The sequence below is a fragment of the Pipistrellus kuhlii genome, unplaced genomic scaffold, assembly GCF_014108245.1.
Source record: "Pipistrellus kuhlii isolate mPipKuh1 unplaced genomic scaffold, mPipKuh1.p scaffold_m20_p_2, whole genome shotgun sequence".
Taxonomy (NCBI): Eukaryota; Metazoa; Chordata; class Mammalia; order Chiroptera; family Vespertilionidae; genus Pipistrellus; species Pipistrellus kuhlii.
Genome location: NW_023425515.1, coordinates 187,883,044 through 187,898,038, shown reverse-complemented (window position 1 = coordinate 187,898,038; position 14,995 = coordinate 187,883,044). Strand labels below are relative to the sequence as shown.

Here is a 14,995-nt window from a genome sequence, read left to right as displayed (position 1 = left end):
ATTTGTTGTAACGTGTTTTAGGTTTGCAGGTAAGGGGACTAACAGTACTTTTCTAGTTACCTATAAAACTTATAAAGTATGATTGGACCTACAAACTCTGCAAATCAATTTTTTGCTCATCCCCAGAACTTTTTTACGTTGGAGGGAGCTACATTCAGTTTCCTATTCTGTTCCTCATTTCAGTGTAAATTGTGAGAGCAGATAGGACAGATCACGTTTCTCCTGTGTAAATCCTGGGTGTTTCAGGTTCTGTGTCAGGCAGTCTTGGCTGTAAGAGTTGTGAGGAGACACTGTAAATGGGAGTGCAGCAGAGAGGCCCGGAAGAGACGGCTGTAATGATGATCCAGCCCCACTGCCTGCCGAACAGATGAGAAGTGAGGTGCCTGGACCAGCTGAGTGACGGCCCGGTCGGAGCCAGGACAGAACTGAAGGCTCTCTCTGCCTGTGGCCTGTGAAAAGGGAATTGTTAGGAAGAAAACCTTTCAAAGTCTGAATGTCCCTCTGGAGCAGAGTGATGCAGGGAGGTTTTATGTTCCTTCCCGGGAAACTTATAGCTTGCCCTCTGTGTTCCTGTTCTTCCCAGAGCACAGTGTCACCTGTTTTTATGCTCTGAAGCTTTCTTCAGTGTTTGCACATCATCAAATAGATCTTCTTAATTTTATTTATTGGTTTTTAGAGGGAGGGAGGGAGGAACATAGGGCGATTGATTTGTTGTTCCGCTTATTTATGTATTCATTGGTTGATTCTTGTGTGTGCCCTGACTGGGAATTGAACCTGAAACCTTGATATATCTGGACGATGCTTTAACCAACTGAGCTACCTTGCCAAGTCCCATAAAAGTTTTTTTTTTTTTAATATGTTTTATTGATTTTTTACAGAGAGGAAGGGAGAGATATAGAGAGCTAGAAACGTTGATGAGAGAGAAACATCGACCAGCTGCCTCTTGCACACCTCCTACTGGGGATGTGCCCGCAACTCAGGCACATGCCCTTGACCGGAATCGAACCTGGGACCCTTCAGTCCGCAGACCGACGCTCTACCACTGAGCCAAACCGGTTTCAGTGCATAAAAGTATTTTTATTAGTAGTACATCCCTGTTCCTTTTTTCCACTCTGCTTAATTGTTCTTTCTGGAATGTCTTCCACTTTTATCGTCCACTCACAAACATGAGCGGTAAAACCTTGGGGATATTTTTGTTTTTAAAGGAAGAAAGAATGCAGCAAGGTTGGTGTTTGGGACCCTTTTAGACTTGGTAGTGTACAAGATCATTTTTTAAATGGACACAGCGGCCTGTAAACTGAAAGGTTGCGGGTTTGATCCCCAGTCGGCATGTACAAGAGGTGACCAGTTAATGTCTCTCTTTCCCTCCCTCCCTCTCTCTAAAGTCAGTGAACATATGGTTGGGTGACGATTAAAAAATAAATAAGTAAGGGGTACATTGGGATGTAATGTTCAGTGTGGTAACTAAAGTTAATACTGTGTCACATATTTGAAAGTTACTAAGAGAGTAGATTTTAAAAGTTCTCTCAGGGAAGAAAATTTGTAGCTAAGTGAGGTGATGGATGATGGTTAATTTATTGTGATCATTTCCCAAAATACGCATATCAAGCCATGGTGTATATCTAAAAATAATGCCAGTTTTTAAGTCAGTTCTGTCTCACTAAAACTGGGGGAGAGGGGAAGCACGCACATTATTTAATAGTATTTTAGTTTGCAAAACAGAGTAAATCATGCCCGTTTCCCTCTCTGCTCAAAGTGAAACCTGAAGTTTGACTTTAATTCACCGAATAGTTGGGCATTATTTATCTGACGGGTCCTGTTCTAGGCATTTGGGATTGGGCAAGCAAAGCAACGTCCTTGTCCTCAAGCAGTTTACATTGTAGTGGGGGCAGGAGGACAATAAAGAAATAAATATGTGTGTTAAGTGAAGGTGATTAAAAAAGAGGTAATGTTTGATCAGAGACCTAAAAATGACAGGGAAGAACATTCCTCGGGTAGAGAGAAGCAAGTGGAACGGCCTTGAGAGGAAGTCGTTACTTGAGAAACAGCAATCGAGGTGTGAGATCAGGTCAGAGGGCGCCAGGAGGTGGTGAGAAGGACTGGCTTTTATTCCGGGTGTGATGGGAGACCGGCGGAGGGCCACGTGGGAAGTGACTATCTGATGAAGAGGAAACCTGGTCTGTCTGCTTTGCTCCTGGTACTTCTCAGTGCTTTGAACTGTGACATCTTTTCTGGTTGTAGATTGTCCATGCTGAAAGACCTCTCACAGACAACCACAGGTCTCTGGCTTCTTACGGCTTGAAAGATGGAGATGTCGTGATTTTACGACAGAAGGAGAATGTGGACCCTCGACCTTCAGCACAGTTTCCAAGTAAGACATCTCGGAATGGGTTAGCATCTCCTGACACAAACATGACTGGATAGCATAGTGCGGTGGTGCAGAGTTTTGAATTAGCTTTTGATTCAGAATACTAGGGTGCAGATCCTGACTCTGCTCCTTTAACTCAACTCCTAGAATTGATGTGAGAATAATGCTTTAAAATCTTCAGCACACAGCGAGCCTCAATAAATGGTAGCTTCTGTTGTCACCGATGATAATTGTGTCCTGCAAGGACTTGAGAGGCTCCACAGGCCTGATTGCTGACTGACATGCAACCTTGTGTCTGGGGTTCAGTAGCAGTCAGCCAGGTACTCACGTGATCTCCTAACTCGGATGTAAAGGAAGAGATTCTTCTTTATAATTTACTGTCATTAATGGATGAAACTCTGATTGATTAATTTTTAAAAAATATATATTTTATTGATTTTCTACAGAGAGGAAGGGAGAGAGATAGAGAGTTAGAAATATCGATGAGAGAGAGTCATCGATCAGCTGCCTCTTGCACACCCCCTACTGGGGATATGCCCGCAACCAAGGTACATGCCCTTGACTGGAATCGAACCCGGGACCCTTCAGTCCCCAAGCCGACGCTCTGTCCATTCAGCCAAACCGGTCTCGGCTGATTGATTGATTGATTGATTGATTGATTTAGAGGAAGGGAGAGAGAACGGGGGAGAAACATCTATCGGTTGTCTCCCAGATCCCCTGACCGGGGATCAAACCTGCAATGTGGGAATGTTCCCTGACGGAATTAAACCCACCACCTTTTGGTGCAGGGAAGATGTTCCAGCCACTTGAGCCACAATAGCCAGGGCTGAAACTCGGATTTTAAATTATGTCTTCCAAGTTACATAGCTAATAAGGAAGGCATAGGAATTAAAACTCGGTGCTTTTCCATTATACTGAACTTTATGAACATTAAGCAGCTCAACCACTAGCTTCTGGTTCTTTCTCACCACCTTCGTTGGTCATGTAAAAAGAAGAAAGGACTCTATCTCAGGGGTCCCACCCAGAGTAGGTGCTTATAATTTTGAATCTGTGCATTGGGATTAAGAGGTTGCTGTGTGCCTGAAATAAAAAGCAGAATGTGAGGGGTGTGAGCGTTTGTTGGGGACAGGGCTGGTAAGTTGCTTCAGGCACTGAAAGGGGTTTTTGATCTACCAAAGTTTATTATAAGGTTCTGATGTGGAACTACTCGATGGGCTGTATTAGTTTTTCTCCACTTCCTATCAGATCCTGATGGGTTTCTTTAAACAGTGTTTGTTCTCTCGGTCGCTTGGTTTTAAAATTGTTGGTAACAACTGATAGGCGTCGGGGTGATGCAGTCTGGAGCTTAGAGCACAGTGCTTCCATTCAGCCTGGAACTGGGCTAGAAGGGATCGCTGGCGGGGCTCCTCCCAGCCTGGGGTGACATTACTCCCTGGGGCTGCAGTTAAACTTCAGGAAGAGTAGTGGTTCCGAGATGCCAGTCAGTAAAAACCAAGTCTTCTTGGATTAAGCGGGTGAGATGGTTAGTTCTGGAAACATAGCTGTGTTTTTCTGGACTGCCCCATGTTGACAAGAGAGCCACCAGGGGAGGGAGAGAGTGGGATCTGGTCTACAAGGTAAACAAGTTTTCAAATTTTTTCTAAAGTGAACAGATTCTCAAGATAATTGTAACTGGGTTGGAGATAAAATTTCTCAACCCACAAAGAGGGCCCCCCTATGTGTTTTGCTAATTGGTATAGTTTCCCTCACTAGATCATGCATTCCTTTCACCTTTTCATTGGTTGGAAGTTCATACACGTACACTGCTAACTTCCAGCTGAGTGACTAGTGGGACCAGGCTAAGAGACAGAAACCTTATGCCCAAGTTTAATCATTCCCTCCTCCTTAAGGACCAAAGGGCTTCAGGATAACCCAGGCTTGCGACAAGTGTGATTGGAGAAATGTGGATTAATTCAGTCCTGGCTCCTCATTCTGCTGCTCGTTTCTTCTTTTAAAAATAAAACTTTTAAAGTAATAGTTTAAAGAGATCATTCACATACCACACCATTCTCTCATTTAGAGGATATAATTAGATGATTTTTAGTATATTGAGAGCTGTGCAACCATCACTACTATCAGTTATAGCACATTTCATCCCTTTAATTTAAGGAGCCCTGTAATTCTTTTTTTTTTTTTTTAATATATTTTATTGATTTTTTTACAGAGAGGAAGAGAGAGGAATAGAGAGTTAGAAACATCGATGAGAGAGAACCATCGATCAGCTGCCTCTTGCACACCCCCCACTGGGGGATATGCCCGCAACCAAGTACGTGCCCTTGACTGGAATCGAACCTGGGACCTTTCAGTCCGCAAGCTGACGCTCTATCCACTGAGCCAAACCGGTTTCGGCATGTAATTCTTCATCTTCCCTCAAGCCTCCTAGCCCTGGCAACCATTGGTCTACTAACTGTCTCTGTCTTTTCCTATTCTGGATATTTCATAGAAATAGATTCATACAGTTTCCGGGTCCTTGGTGTAAGGCTCCCTTTTATTTTACTTTTAGTTTAGTAAGTCAGCTCAGCCTGGAGTGAGGGACCTGTCATGTCTGTTAGTGTACTCAGCACTGGGAACCTGAGCACATTATTTTTCTTCTGTTTTTCTCTCTTGTAAATGATTACACCTGTGAGCTCCCCGGGGCTATTGGGAGAGTTAGTGGTGATGCCCAGAGGGAAGTGTAAATTCACAGAACTGCTATGTACAGCCCAGACTTGTAGAATTTAACACCGGTCATTTGTGCTGTGCACTTGATATATATAGTATTCCTTACCCAGACTGTCAGGGTCCTCAAAGCATATTGCAAAGCAGACCACGGTTTTTCTTAAGAACCCCATTGATTTTTGTAGTTACATTTGAGACTAGCTTTACTTTTTTAAAAAACAAAAAGAAAAACATCTATTTTGTGATATTTTATAAGCCAAAAATTTGATGTTTCTACCATAGTCTCCCCCCTGCCACCTTCCTGGCATTTTTCCTACCTGTTCACTCTCAGGCTGTAGTCTTTATATTCAAAGTCAACATGAGAAACCCGAGCAAGGGAGAAGGCTTTTGGTCCTGGCCGGTTTGGCTCAGTGGATAGAGCTTCGGCCTGAGGACTGAAGGGTCCCGGGTTTGATTCCGGCCAGGGGCACATGCCCGGGTTGTGGGCTTGATCCCCAGTTCGGGGTGTGCAGGAGGCAGCCAATCAATGATTCTCTCTTATCATTCATGTTTCTATCTCTCCCTCTTCCTTCCTCTCTGAAATCAATAAAGAATTATATTTCTTTTTAAAAAAAAGGGAGAGGGCATTAGTATATCTGCGATCACCACTTACACTACATACTATGTATGAGCACATGTTCTGTTTCCTTCAGAGGCTTGTTTTCACGGATCATTTAAAGTAAACAATTACTCTTCCTCAACAGACATACCCCGAATAGACTTCCGTAGTATATCTGTGCCCGGCACCTCGAGCTCCCGGCAGCGGCAGCCACCCGGGGTCCAGCAGTCCCGCTCGTCTCCCGGAGAACTGGCTGGGTCTCCGCAGGGCTTGGACAATCCGGCCTTGCTCCGAGACATGTTGCTGTCCAACCCCCACGAGCTGTCCTTGCTGAAGGAACGCAACCCGCCTCTGGCAGATGCTCTGCTCAGTGGCGATCTTGGTAAGTTCATCTGAAAGGCTGTCAGGCTGACCTGAGGTAGTGGATCATAGCAGGCGGGAGAATTGGAAGCCACTAGTGTGTGCAGCCCAGTGTGGCACATGAGTTATGAACATATCAGTTGGTCTGTGAGAGGTAAGTTAGCACTAATGTTGAAGGCTGAGTTAGTGACAGTAGTGACAAAATTTTAGGGCTGCACTGAGTCCTGAAATCCAGCTAAACCAGCCTCTTCCATTTACTCTTTTTTTTTTTTTTTTTCCTAATTATTTCGGCAGCACATAATCCATAATCCATATTTAAGCTGTTTAGTTAGACCTTCAATAAAGAGAGCACCAATGAGCCTATGGTGCTTGTTAGTTACAGGAAGCAGGTCTGAGGCCTTCAGCCTGTGTGGCTGATTGAACCCCCTTACTCGCATCCACCCCGAGTTTAATGAAGGGCTGTTACCAACAGTCTGTTTGGAGCTGTACTGGAGCCATTCTTTCCCTTCACAGAACATTTATTTTTAGTCTCTTTATGAGTCAGGCTTTCTCTGTAAATTTCTCCCATTTTACGAAACTGTACTGATTAAATTTTAAAACATAACAGATACTTAATAACTCATATCTTAACCATTCTGTAAATTGAGGTAATATTTACCTACAGAGAAATTTGCAGATTTTACGTATACAGTTTGAGTTTTGGTTGACTTCTGCATCCACCACACAATTGAGAACTAGAATATTTCTTTCAAGAAAGTTTCATTATGTTCTCTTTCGGTCAGTTTCCTCCTCTTATAGACTACCAAATACGATAATCATCTTAAATTAATTTTGCCTAGATTTGATCCTCATGTAAATGGAATCATGCAGTATGTTCTCTCATGTCAGACTTCTTTCATTCAACTTAATGATTATAGATTCATCTCTATTGTATTAGTTCATCAGACCAGTATCTTGATTCCTTTAATTTCTTATGCAGCATATTTAATTGTCAAAGACCATGATGATGGCACATTTAAATGCACCCGCATTTAAGAAATAGCAAAATGAAAGGTGATTTTTGTAATGTATCTTACAGTAAGCAATCTTTCCTCTTTACTATATTCCTGTCTATTACCCATCAGGTAATGTAGATAGGCTAACAGTAGTTTGCATTTAATTTGTCGGCTTTGAGGCAGATTATTATAAAGGAAATGAGTTCAGAAGAGGAAATGGGGTGGTAGCACTCTATTTTATTTCTAGCCAAAAGAATAACAAGAGCAGAGGGGAAGGGACAAGCGGGGTCCTTCACAGCATTTTCCAGATTTAAACCGAGAAGTTGTTATGTCTGAGTATAGATAATGTGATGGATAACTTCTTACAAGACTAAATGATTTTTCCAAATATTTATTTACACTGAATTTAGGTGAAGAAATAGTCTAGCCTTAGAGAATATAAAGTAAATGTAATTGCTTATTTATTTTTAGGCATCTTGTAGAATTCTGCACCTGAAACCTGTACAGTTTTGTTAACCAGTATCATCCCAATGCATTCATTGAAAAGGGGAAGAAAGGAGTAAAAAACAAAAAATAATTTTTTAGGCATCTTTTCTTCATCTCCTACAGTTATATTTTGAGAAGTTGTCTCATATGGAAAAGTACTAGTAAGGAATGAAATCCGGTGGTACTTAAGATTTTCCTCCTTTTGTAGAGAAATTCACTAGGGTGCTGGTGGAACAGCAGCAGGACCGAGCCCGGAGAGAGCAAGAAAGGATTCGTCTCTTTTCTGCTGATCCTTTTGATCTCGAAGCTCAGGCCAAAATAGAAGAAGATATAAGGTAATGATGCTGCCACCTACCCAGCAGGCGTTAGCGAATGGAGACTCCCAAACTGCAGGCTGTCTGGTATTGACGGGGCACCTGCTTTGAGGTAGATTCCTTATTTCGCACCTAAGCTAGTAACTTCAGTCCTTGCCTCCATCCCCACTCTCATTTTCCTCACATTTTGATTCAGCATTACAAAGGTACCCCATACCAATGACTTTTCTCCTCTAAAATTTTAGTAAAGACTCCCTGGCTAGCCCAGTGTGTCACCAAAGCAGCTGCAGTAGATGACCCCAGGATTCAGTGATGTGGTTCCCACCTGAGGCTGCATTAAAATCTTGTTGGAATCTTTTAAAAATGCAGATGCTTGGGCTCTACTCCTAAAACAGGTACAATAATGCTAACGCCAGCCTTGGTTCTGTGACTAGCCACAAGCCAGATGTTGTTCAGTCAAACTAATAGCTGCTACCCCCTCAGCACCACCACCCACGTCTCAGTTTTTGTGGCTTGTTGTAATGGTATTAGTATAAATATGAAGACCCTAACTTTTACCAGTGCTACTTTTAGGGGTTTTGTCATCATCTTTGGTTATTTACATGAAGCCTAAGTGGTCATTATATTATACTGACAACTAGGAAGTTAAATAATGCTTTTCTTCTTTCTTATTTCTCTGACTGCATTTGAAATCAAAGAAATGTAAATTATACACTAGAATCACGTGAAAGCCCTAAGAACATTTACTTAATGTTCTTATTAAGTAAGAACCCATTAATTATATCAGGAATTGTATCAGAATTCATGAATATCTTTGAAAAACGTCTCGCTCGTTAAATGTACTCAGAGAAATAGGAAGATATTTGTGCGCTCAGAACGAGATTGCATTACAACTATAAGGGGACCTTATATAATTCTCAAGAATATGTTCAACCCAGGAAGCAGGAGGTGTGGGAGGGAGTGTGGTGAGGCATCGGAGCTTAACCATGGCGCTGAGCTGTTGGAAGAGCAGAAGTGAAATGAGGCCTATCCATGTGGCTCGTGTTTCTCCCCCGGGTGGGGTACAGGAAATGGGGGACGCACACATTCTTTCCCAGGAGAAAGCCTGGTGCCTGTAAAGTCTACATACAGAGCCCAGCATACCGAAGGAACTGGCATTGTTTTTGGAGTCACTGCAGTGTCAGGAGTTCGTAGTGCACAGCTAATTTTAGGCTATTGCTAACTTTAATAATACGGCACACAAGAAAGCTGTAATTATTGAATGCCTGTTAAAGTTTATGTTTCGCCATTGATTGTACAGGGAATGTGTACTCGAAGGTATAACAGCTTGCGTGTTTACCTAAGTTAAAGGAATGTGCCTTTGCTTTTATAAGAAGTTTAATATTCCAATAGAGAACGGCCGATAAAACCATCAGTTCAGTTGAGCTAGAGTGTTTCTACAGATAGTTTAGAGCAGGGGTCAGCAGACTCTTCCCATTAAGGGCCAAATAGTAAGTAGTTTAGGCTTTGCAGGCCACACTATCTCTATGGCTGGTGCTCAGTTCTGCCTGGGCGGTCAGATACAGCAGAGATAATGCCTGGTTTACAGTGTAACTTGTCCAAACCTTGGGCCTTGTTTTGTTACTGTCTCAGCCTTCAAGTAAGTGGCCTAGCCCCTGCCCTAGTTTCCACTAACGTTGGTCCTATTTGGTTATTTTTTCAAAAAGGAGGTTGAGAATGGAGGAGATATGAGATGCTAGAGTAAGCTGGAACTCCCTTTTATGTGCTTTTCTCATGTAAGAATTAGAATGTTCAATTTTAGAGGAAATTATTTGATGACCAGGTGAACAATGATTTATATGTGTATATATTAGTAGTTTCCTAAGTGATAGATAGAGGGATCTTTTTTGAGTTGTTTTTTTTTTTTTAAACATCCTGTAATAGGAATAAACTATCCTCATTTTTGCAGATTAGAAAACCCAGTCTTTTTTTTTTAATATATTTTATTGATTTTTTAACAGAGAGAAAGGGAGAGAGATAGCCAGAAATGTTGATGAGAGAGAAACATCGACCAGCTTCCTCTTGCACACCCCCTACCGGGGGATGTGCCCGCAACCAAGGTACATGCCCTTGACCAGAATCGAACCCGGGACCTTTCAGTCCGCAGACTGACGCTCTACCACTGAGCCAAACCGGCTTCGGCAGAAAACCCAGTCTTAGAGATTAAGCAGCAGATGCAACAACAAGCAGTTAATACATAGGTATTGTATTTGCAAACAATTTTCAATGCCCTGGACCTAGGAAATGTACCCAGACACCCAGTAACTCCTCAGTTAAAATTAGAGCACTCATGAAATTTTAACATTCTATAGCACACGTGTCAAACACAAGGCCCGCGGGCCAAATCTGTCCCGCCAGGCCTTGCAATGTGGCCCGCACCGCGCTGTCATCACTGCACTCCGCTGCGTTTCCATCACAATGACAGTTTATGACTGTTCAGTAAACCATTCGGCCCGCGATTTAGGCTGGATTTTAGATTTTGGCCCCTTCTCTGATTGAGTTCGACACCCCTATAGGATAAAAAAGGTTGTGACCCTTACTCTCCAGAAGTTTCTTTTCCTGTTTCTGAGCTTGTAAAGGGAACAAACATAGTCATTTTACATGAGGGTAATTTGTATGCCTTTAATTTTCTGCTAACTGTGTATCTCACTGCCTCCTCCTAAATCACAGACTGCTTGGTAAAGGACCAATTTCCATTTCAGTGACTCAGCTGCTATAGCTGGGGCAAAAGATATGCACAGATCTGTTTTAATATGGTGACTTTGAAACAGATCTTTCTTCATGGAAGTAATGCTCTTAGTGTCCCTGGTTTTGGTTTGTTACAGGCAACAGAACATTGAGGAAAACATGACCATAGCTATGGAGGAGGCTCCGGAGAGTTTTGGCCAAGTAGTGATGCTTTATATTAACTGCAAAGTGAATGGACATCCTGTGAAAGCCTTTGTTGACTCAGGTGACGTCTCTGTCCTTCGTATCTTTGTCTCCAGCAAACGTTCTGACTTGACACCGGGAGAAGGAGAGACCCCGGGGTCCTTAAAGGTGGCGTTCGTCCTCTGGACTGCTCACCAGCAAACCTGGGGGCTATTTCACTTCCCATCTCTTCTTGTTTGTGATAGGCTTATTTTTTAAATAATTTCTTCGCCAGTTTTATATTTTCAGTGTCTCCTTTATCTTCCTGCTCCCCTTAGTTGGCATCCTGAATTCTAGGATACCTCTAAGGAATTGGGGAATCATTTGAATAAGTTTAGAATAAGAATCTACTAAAGAAGGAGCTGTGTATCCCTAGCCAGTTTTGGGCCTGCGGACTGGGTTCCAGGTTCGATTCTGGCCAAGGGCACATGCCCAGGTTACAGGCTCGATCCCCAGGAGGGGGCGTGCAAGAGGCAGCTGATCAGTGTTTCTCTCATTGATATTTCTGTCTCTTCTCCCTTCCTCTCTGAAATCAATAAAGAAATATGTTTTTAAAAAAGAAGGAGCTGTATAGTGTAGGTCAAACCCGTATTTCTGCCTCCTCAGTGTGCCATCACTTGGCCAGGAGCAATGAGGAGTGTGGGGTGCAGGGCGTGGTTCTTGCCCTGAAAGAAGAAAGAACAGCCAGGTAGGGGGGCAGGGAGTTTTGCACTGGAAGATTCAGAATATCCCTGTACTAACTGTCACCTTATCTCTTAGTAACAGCTTTGCTTTTTGAGTGACCACACACAAGCAGTATCATGTGGGTGTGACAGCGGCCTTGTGGGAATGACTTCCTAGAGTACTAAAAGCTCCTGCCCAAGTTAACTTTTCCTCCATTTCTTTTTTGTTGTTGTTGTTGTGTTTTTTGTAATACATATTTTTATTGATTTTAGAGAGGAAGGGAGAAAAGAGAGAGAGAAACATCAGGGATGAGAGAGAACCACCAATTGACTGCCTCCTGCCTGCCACACACTGGGGATTGAGCCCGCAATCCGGGCGTGTGCCCTGACTGGGAATTGAACTGTGGCCCCTTGGTTCACAGGTCAGTGCTCTACCACTGAGCCACACCAGCCGGGCACTTTTCCTCCCATTTGTTCATCCACAAGTATTTGAGCACATTCCAACTATTGGAAATAGTTTATACTGAGATGCATATAGTCCTGGGAGAAGTTAACTGCTGATTATTTAAGTTTTTAAAACTGTTGAATGCTGTGTACAGGACCTTGTGCTGAGTGCTTGGGGGGGAGGTGGTAAGACTTACTAACTGGTGCTTCACGGGCTCCTGTTAGCGAGAGAGACAAATACCTATAGGAGACCCTAATCTGACACTGGTATTTATTGAGCCCTTTCTGTATGGTAAGCACCATGCTTCATGCTAAGTTACCTAAGGTGCTTAATATGTATCAGTTGATTCACTTTCACTTAATTCTCAGCATGCCCCCCATGAACTGCGTTCTACTGTTACCCCTGTTTTCTAGGGGAGGAAACTTAGACACAGAGAGGGGAAGTCATTCTCCCAGGGGTCCAGAGTTCACGAATGGCAGATCTTGGATTCAGCCCCTGGTCTGGTTGGTGCCAGAACTCAGGCACTGTGTAAAAATCTGGTGCATGTTGGACGAATATAGAAACCGCATTCTCACTGACCGGGATACTTCGCCTCAGGTGTGGTTCGAAAGAGGCCATTTGACCTGAGCTGTCTCCGTGGGCAGAGGAGTGGACTTGGAGCTGAGGCTTGCAAAGAGGCAGGAGTGCAGTAAAAGTGACCCTTCCCGTCCTGGGGTTGCTTCCTGTACATCAGTAACTAGTTCTTGAGTAAAATGGGGAGGGAGGAATACAAAAGAAAATCGCCTTCCCAAACTTTTTTTTTTTTTTTTTTTCATTATTTCTGGGCTTTCTTGACTCCAGCCTTCAAATGCCAAGACCTTCCAGTGCCTGTGTGGTGTGAGATGCCTTGATGAGCAACGTGAGCAGGAAGGGTTGGGATTGAGTATGAGGAGACATCGCGGGGAAAGCATAGGTGGTTGGTGGGGATGTGGGCCTTGGACCGGGCCTAAAGCATCAGCACAATTAGAAAGTGAACGCAGGGGAGGGGCACTCTCCCAGAGGGTCAGAGGGAACACACCCCTCTGGTTAAGTACAAGGTGTGGAGCATTTGGAACACAAGTCTGGCGTCTGAGTCTGTTTGGGCTGCCATAACAGAATGCCATAAACTGGGTGGCTTATGTCCAACACATTTATTTCCCAGTTCGGGAGGCTGGGAAGTCCAAGATCAAGGCCCTGGAAGGTTGGTGTCTGATTCCTAGTCCATAGAGGGCAGTGTTCTCCCTAGGTCCTCACATGGTGGGAGCGGTGAGGGAGCTCTCTGAGCTCTCATGGAGGCATGAATCCTACTCAGGAGAGCTCCGCTCCAGCGATCTAATCCCCTCCCTAAGGCCCTGCCGCTCTGCATCATTGCATTGGGGATTAGGTTTCAACATGAAGTGTTCCGTCTCCAGCAGCTGGAAAAGGTTTGGCCTGGACGAGGGGGGTTCTGAGCCTGGATGTGGTTTGAAGTTGGTCTTATAAGGAATAGGAGCCAATGAGGATCTTCGAGCAGATGAATTAAGTGATCTGAAGAAGGTGATAAATAGCAAGACAGAGGCAGTGTGGCAGATCTGGAGAACTCTGTGCCACTGAGAATTCTTTAATGTTATACATCCACAGAGAGGTTGGAAAGCAGAGAGACGGCCCACTAGCAATGGGGTGGAGTGTGAGCTAGCTCGCTGCTGTGGTTGGAAGAAGGCGCATCAGAAATAGCAAGTGCACAGAACTTGTTAACAGGGCTGGACCAGAGTTTGAAAGTGGGGAAAGGCTAGAAGCAGTCAAAAGTGAACGATGCCCACGTTTTATTATTGCAAGAAAATATTCAGTTGGCAGGAAGAGAAATCCAACGAGAATTATTTGGGGAGAAACAGTTTTATACCTGTTGGCTTTGAAATAGAAATGTCCGACACAGGAGTGGGAACTAGGGTCGGTGGGAGAAATAAGCACTGTGGGTAAAGATGATAAGAGTGTCTTTCCCAGGCCAGCTCCAGCTGGGCCGAGTACATGTCACTGCAGGAGAAAAGTCCCTCACTGCCCGCTTCCTGGGCGGGAAGAGGGTCTGACTGCTGGAGCAGACAATAGGGAGTTCACGCCCAGTTTTTTGAGAAACTGCATGGTGTACTTTTTAACTGGTAAATTAGAGTCCCAAAATCGGGAGTGGCAATAATTTGGCGAGATGTCTAGAAGCTTTGTGGAACGCATCTGAATGTAAAGTAGGACTTGGTGAGCATTTCTGTGTGTATTCATTTTGACTCTTTGGAAATCCTTTTCACGTAGTTTTGCTTCCTGTTGGTAAAGTTTTTAAGTATCATTTAATAATTACATTTAAACAAAATATTCTTCCTCTCAATGTCAAGTTTCTACACTGTTTCAGATTCCACTGTGGAACTGAAACTTGAACTGAGCCCAGGCAGGAAACCGCTAGGTGGGAACAATGTTGCACAGATAAGAGCCTTGGGTAGCCCTGAAGCGCTGGTTCAGTTGCCCATCGGGCACATGTCGCTATTGCAGGCTTGATCCCCAGAATGGGGAATGCTGAAGGCAGACGATGATGTTTCTCCCTCATTGATGTTTCTCTTTTCCTCTCTCTAAAAAATCAACTAAAGAAATAGTTAAATAAGAGAAAAGGCCTGGGGGATCCTTGCTTTGCTCTGTTCTTAGTGCTGCATTTTTTATCGTAACACAAATGTGGGTTTTGTCTTTATTATCTGATCTTTCCCTCCACCTCCAGGTGCCCAGATGACTATTATGAGTCAAGCTTGTGCGGAAAGGTGTAACATAATGAGGCTGGTGGATCGTCGGTGGGCTGGGATCGCCAAAGGAGTGGGCACCCAGAAGATCATTGGAAGGGTGCATCTAGGTGAGTGAAAGGCACTGGGAGGCTTGGCAGAGCAGTGAACTTCAAACACTTTTCTCTTGGACAGGACATCTGATCCAGCAAGCCTCACAGAAATTTAAACTCTGTAGTGAAGTCATATACATACGTGCATATTAGCAGGTGGCAAAAAGAACATCAGGCCCTATGTACTTCTCTCTTTTCTATTCAGTTGAAAATAATTGCTTTACCTTTTCTTGGAATTAATAATTCTCTCTCTATCTCTCT

General features: G+C 43.6%; 1 protein-coding gene across 7 annotated transcripts in view; it reads left to right on the top strand.

Moving 5' to 3' along the window:
• Positions 1-14,995, top strand: part of LOC118723541 (protein DDI1 homolog 2) — a 36,493-nt gene that overhangs the window by 7,269 nt on the left and 14,229 nt on the right. For 4 of the 7 annotated variants that reach the window (XM_036445961.2, XM_045585182.1, XM_036445968.2 and 1 more), the window contains exons 2-6: positions 2,242-2,371; positions 5,809-6,045; positions 7,713-7,839; positions 10,683-10,810; positions 14,624-14,752. In XM_036445961.2, the coding sequence (XP_036301854.1) occupies positions 2,242-2,371; positions 5,809-6,045; positions 7,713-7,839; positions 10,683-10,810; positions 14,624-14,752 (751 nt within the window). The remainder of the gene's footprint in view (positions 1-2,241; positions 2,372-5,808; positions 6,046-7,712; positions 7,840-10,682; positions 10,811-14,623; positions 14,753-14,995) is intronic. The other 3 variants (XM_036445963.2, XM_036445962.2, XM_036445964.2) reach the window with 3 other exon arrangements.